The sequence below is a fragment of the Ochotona princeps genome, chromosome 23 (assembly GCF_030435755.1).
Source record: "Ochotona princeps isolate mOchPri1 chromosome 23, mOchPri1.hap1, whole genome shotgun sequence".
NCBI classification, from domain to species: domain Eukaryota; kingdom Metazoa; phylum Chordata; class Mammalia; order Lagomorpha; family Ochotonidae; genus Ochotona; species Ochotona princeps.
This window is the reverse complement of record NC_080854.1, coordinates 23,622,528-23,628,527: the sequence shown is the minus strand read 5'-3', so window position 1 is coordinate 23,628,527 and position 6,000 is coordinate 23,622,528. Positions and strand designations below refer to the sequence as shown.

Here is a 6,000-nt window from a genome sequence, read left to right as displayed (position 1 = left end):
CGAATTACTGCATTAGAAAAAAAAATCTGATTTTCCTTCACTCGTAAAACTAACAATTCATCCCCTGCTCTCTCAAACTGTGATTTTACCAAAGACTCTCATCGACCAGCAATGCTTAAAGACAGAGAAGAAGGAAATTATTATCTAGAAATAAGTTTCTGGCTTTGGGTAAACATTCCATTTTCTCTGTTTCTGATAGATCTTGAATTTTATCCTATGCCCAGTATTGTATTTTCCACAGGTATTTCTTAGAATACTACATAGTTTTGGCTTGGAAAAAAAATAGAAAGCATAATAATATACAATTGTAAATTCTAGATATGCAAACAACAGAACTGGCATTGGCCAGCAACACCGTTACACATTTTAACAGAAGATACATACGTAGTTTCACATACTCTCATCCACTTGTGTGCCTATCCAGAGGTTAATATTAGTTTTGCCACCACTTAGTTATCAGCACCATTTTTCAATAGCACCATTCTGCTGAACAGATTGACAGTTAAAGGGAAATGTGGGATATTGGATTCGATGACAAAGAGTGTGTACAAGTTTAAAAACATGCTGCCCATAACAGGAAGGCCACATCCCTGATTTCCTCCATTGTCAAGACTTAGTTCTTATGTTTTCATCCCTCTTAACTGCCTCTCCACTCTCTTTGGACTCAGTTCACATAAGGACCTCCCTTTGCAAACAAGTTCACCTGGAAATGTGTACTGAATTTGAGATCACGGCCTATTTCAACTTCTGACAGGTGACAGAACACTGGATCACCTAAGAGACCTTGAAATGGAAGTCATAGGTACACTGAGGAGATCACCTTTATCTCATGTTTTTTCAGAGCTTTGCTCTAGACAAGACTGAACTAAAACTCCTGTATCTAGTCCAGTTGTCTAGAGTTTCATTGTCTAACCTGGGGGCAGGTGAGGGCAGGTGGCCACCACAGAGCTGGTTCTAACAGTCTCTGTAACTAAGGTCCTGCAGCAAGAGACTGTGGGACTCCAGCTCATGGCTCAGGTGGGGACTGTGGGAGCAAGAACATCAGGTAGCAAAGCTTATTTGCTCTTCTGTGAGGCAAATAGAAGACCACCTTTCCTTGCTAAACGATTTCAAAATCCATTTCAGTTCATCTGCTTCTTCAGAATTTTCAAAGAAATGATGCTCAAGTTAGAAATGTTTGGCTGTACCTTATGTCCATGTCTTTAAGTCTAGAGTCTCAAAATGAGTGCAGGACAGATAAAGAATCCAACCGCGGTGGAGGGGTAGTCAGCAGCGTGTACTCAACACTTTCTCCTCCAGCCCTAGTTGAACTCTGGGTGACTGATAGCATTCCTTTGTCAGGAGGAATTAAAGGAGTGTTTCTAAAAAGCTTCCCCAGGTATGAAGGGCACTAAGGTTATGGTCATCAAGGTAAACCAATGGAAAAAGGGTTTGTTTCCTGGGTGAGTCTGGCAGTGTCCTGATTCTCTTGAGGTAGTCTGGGGAAAATCTGGTCTCTTTGATCTAACCTTTAGGAGGGGAGAATGAGACAGAATTTCACAGATCTGCCCAGCCTCAGCCCTGTGTCAGCAGCAAACCCCAGGTGATGCCCGATTCTCCTGGCTATTTCACTTTCCTATCAGGGAGTGGCAAGAATGACAGTCCCGGACCTCCTGTGAGGGACATTTGATGGCTAGTGGAACACAATGGCTTTTTGGTTATGACCAAGTTTAGATCTCAAAAAGCATACAGCAAAATGTCAAGAAAATGATCGCTGGGACTCTAACATATTGCCGTCAGCAGGCTGCCATGGTCCATGGTGGAGGGTGGCTTCCTTCTGGACTCAGAGCACGTCGGGGTTCTTGAGCAACTGCCGTCTTCTCTGCCCTGGAGTCCGCACGATGTGCGTTTGAGAACATGTGTGGCAGCACTGGGCCCTCACTGTGGCCTCAGAGCATTTCTTCATGGCTCTCAGGGTCTGGCAGAAAGTGACAGACAGTTTATCCTTGGGGCAAAGTAAACCTGTAGGAGGAAGGTAAAGATGAGAAAACAAAACCAAAGGTTGTTCTTTACAAAGTGAATGAGCAGAACTTTCACTAATAAGACTTTATGTGTCTACCAAGAGAGGACCTGTAATGACAGCTGCTTCCTAGTGAATGCTCATGAAGTATCAGAAATTGGAAAAGCGTGTTAAAATGTGGCGTAAGACATGCACAAATGATTCCCACAGTCAGTATACAACTGGTTACCAAAACTCTACCCCTGATTCAACTCTGGCTCACTGTGCATGGGTTTGCCTCTCAGTACTCTTGGCCTTGCTGTCCTCCACGCATGATCACACTAGACTGTGCAGGGGCCACGCCCTCCTCCCCATGTGTAAGTGGCTGTCAGGCCACATGGCCTGTATATTTCTGGTTTAAAGAGAAATGCAATTAGGCCCACAACACAGGTTTTTTTGTTTTTTTTTTTTTGAAAGTGAAATTGTTTTAAATTTTGCTAGAGTGCCTCATGGAGCTATTTGGCTATTTTTCACTTTCTTGGGCAGAGAAATTTAAAGAGCCTGAAAGGAAAGTAATTTAACAAATAGGCCCAGTTCATCTTAAACAGAGCAGCCACTGGAGTAGCTGTGAAAGTAATAGATTTTTAGTCCAAAATCCGTGTTTGTCACTTCATTATGCTGTTTTTCACCTTCCCATTACAAAGGCCCAAAACGCTATCTCCACAAAACTCATCACTTCCTTGCCTGTGCCCTGTTATTTTTTTTCCTTCTTCTTTTTGTGAAGAAATAAATGTCTTCCAGAAAATCCATTTTGTGTGTAAGTTTCAAGTACACTTAGGAATAGATGATGGATAATGCTCCTGAAACCCCAAACCTGTTGTCATGACTAATTCTTTTCTTCCTCAGATCTCTTCTTTAAATCTTTTATATAAGCAATTACTCTCCCCTAAAATCCCCCAGAAACTGCCCTAGATGCACTCAACAGGCCATGTTTACACCACGCATCGTCTGCTGTCCTGCAGAGATAGACTTGGGTCACGGAGCCTATAATAACACATGTGGACTACTGTGTTGGTGAGATAGTCAAAGCTGATTAGTGGCATCAGGCTTTTACAGACTGAGGCTCATGTAAGATAAGGGAAGAGGTATTGAGGAGTTTATGTAGTTCCCATAAAGCTTTCTACGGAACCCATCAATTGTTTCCATACCCTTGTTTGAAACTGTCTTTTTGTCTTGTATATGCCATCAAGTGTTCTCATTCAAATACTATCCAATCTGTCATTCTCATAGAAATGCTATCCCACCAATTGTCATCCTATGCTCACCATCCTTCTACGAATCACAATGTCCCACAATGCACCATAGAACTATTGTTCAGAACAGCTTCCTGCTTGCATTTTGGATTTGGGTCACAGGTCAGGGTGAAAGTCAAGGTGTCATATGGCTACTTTGGCATCTTGGACAGCCTCTTCTGAAGCCTTGGGATGGGCAGATAAGGTCCATGTGAAACAGCTCTTGGTTCCACATTCTTTCTGCTATCAGTATGGGAGAGCAGCAAGGAGGAAAAACAACAGGCGTGTGAAAGCTCTGTGCATCCTATGCTTTTGGTCACATTGGCTGCCAAGGATCCCTTCTGTCTCAGTCTCCCAACCCGTATAACTGTCATGTAACCCGCCCAGATGTGGTTGTACACTCGACCTTAAAATGTTCTGTCAATAGGATAGGGGATTTTTGGGCGGGGGGGGGGGGAGGCAAAGGGTAAATGGTGCTTGTTTTAAGGAGTATCTGCTTACATACATAAATAGGGCCTCAGTCTTGAGCCCTTTTGTAGGGTCAACTGGGTCTTTTAAAATTTAAGTGGCCCCCCCCACAAAGTTGAAGTCTTAACTCTTGGTACCTATAAATATGCATTGTTTAGGAAATAGAGTCTTGGAAGATATAATTACGTTGTAAATTATGATAAGGTGAACGGTAGGGTGGACCGTTAGTTCAACAGTATGAGTGGCCTTGTAATAGAAGAGGGATGGGAGCTTGGCATAACTGAGTGCCTGCTACGCATCCCAGCATCATGGGCTCTGATTCAGCTCCCTGCTACTGCATCTGGGAAGGCAGTAGATGATGGCCCAAATACCTGGGTCCCTGCCACGCGTAATACCCTGACACCTAGGAGGAAGGCTTCTGGCTTTGGCCTGACCCAGCCCTGGCTCTTGTGTACATTTGGGAAGTGACTCCGTAGATAAATCTCTGTCTCAAATAAAATGAAAGCAAATACATTTTTAAAATATTGAGGGGAAAAAAGAAACTACAGTGACAGGCAGGCATACACACCCACACGCACACACAAGAAATTCATGCCCCTATAGGCACAGAGAAGGGAGGGGACCATAGAGTAGAATTCAGGAGGTGTATGTCAAGAAAAGACAGTAGCTACAAGCTACTAAGAGCAAGCACAGGCCTGGAATCGGCTTTGCTTTGGACTTTCAGACTCTCTGTGAGAAAATAAACATACGCTGTTTTGAGTCATCAGCTTTATGGTGGATTGTGATGGTAGCCCTAATGCTGTCAATTCTACGTCAATGACAATGACAGAGATACAATTCAGTGCATTTATCTATACTACACCATGTGCTTAATGTATGCTCTGCCATCTGATCCTCATAGGAATTTCCTTGTAGGTATTTCTATTCTCTTCCTTCTAAAAATGTAAGGTCCCAGAGACAGGCTGAGCAACTGGTCTAGTATCACAAAGCTGTAGCAGTGATTGTGCTGATGAAACTTGAGTGAAGATTTGCCTCCAAGATAAGGAACGCTTTGTACTGGTGATGGAGGAGAGGGGAGCCACACACACAGGTGTTCCCAGCCCAGAACAGGTTCACTTGCTCACCGCAGGAGCCTCACACATCAGGATAGGTTAACACGTGAAACACGGACACTCAGCCAAGCCTGTGGTCCTCGCCTGACCTTAGAAACGATGAAGTCATGAGAGCAGCTTCCCAAGTGCTCCCTGGAGACCTGGAAGTGTACTGGGTCCTGGGGTTCCACTGTTTCAAAGTGGGGGGCCTAGAAGGAAGTGTGGAGACCACCGTCCCAGTGGTCTGCATTCTGGGCCTGTGTTCAGCAGCCTATTTAGACAACTGTGAGCCTGATATCATGCTGGGGCCTAATTACACTGGTTCTCTTTACTGTTGTAAAACAATGAAGCCTTTTGTGATCATCAAGCAATCACTCTTGAAGTACACACAAGGCTGGTAATCAGAGGTGACTTGGATGGGAGATTCCAGTTTGCCTCTATGCGACAGAAGCCACACTTGGACTTTTAAAGGGACAGCTACATATCCTTGAGCTGCATCTAGATTGGAGAGAGAATATTTTACCAGTGAATAAAAATTGAAAAACAATTTCAATATTGTTGATACAGTTTCCTACTAAGCTGTTGGCTCCTTGAAGCCAAGAACTATGTCTTAAACATTTCTGTATCCTCAGTCCTTAGTATCCAACCTGAGACATATCCTGACATCAATAATGCCTCCTGAATAAATGAAAACCTCTTCATCTGGAAGAAGAGCCTGAAGTAGAAAGGTTACTAATTTATACGTTCATTTGTATCAACACTGGATGTAAGCATCATCCCTATGGTTTTTTACATTTTTACTTGACAAGGAGAGCGAGCGTGTTCCCATCATCTTGCTCATTTCCCAAATGCTCACAACAGCCAGAACTGGGCCAGGCAGAAGCCAGGAGGCCAGAAATGAATCTGGGTTTCCTAAATGTTACCTCCCAGGGTAGGCTTTGGCAGGAAACTGGAACTGGAAAAGGAATCAGGACAATAACCCAAGCATTCCAATATGGATATAGGTCCCAGTTGGCCTACTAACAGCTTCACCAAATACCTGCCCATTCTTTATTCTTTTTCTTCTCTTTCCTACCTCTAATTTTCCAAATTAAAACAAATAAATAAATAGATAAGTAAATAATATTTAAGTATACAGTTTCAGAAATGGTATGCATAAAGGCTTTGCCTT

At 43.2% G+C, this 6,000-nt stretch overlaps 1 protein-coding gene across 1 annotated transcript in view; it reads right to left on the bottom strand.

Moving 5' to 3' along the window:
• Positions 1 to 1,753: 1,753 nt before the first annotated feature.
• Positions 1,754 to 6,000, bottom strand: part of LOC101517391 (A disintegrin and metalloproteinase with thrombospondin motifs 12) — a 212,970-nt gene continuing 208,723 nt past the window's right edge. The window contains exon 24 of the mRNA XM_058679999.1: positions 1,754 to 2,001. Coding sequence (XP_058535982.1) covers positions 1,823 to 2,001 — 179 coding nt within the window. The 3' untranslated portion in view covers positions 1,754 to 1,822. The remainder of the gene's footprint in view (positions 2,002 to 6,000) is intronic.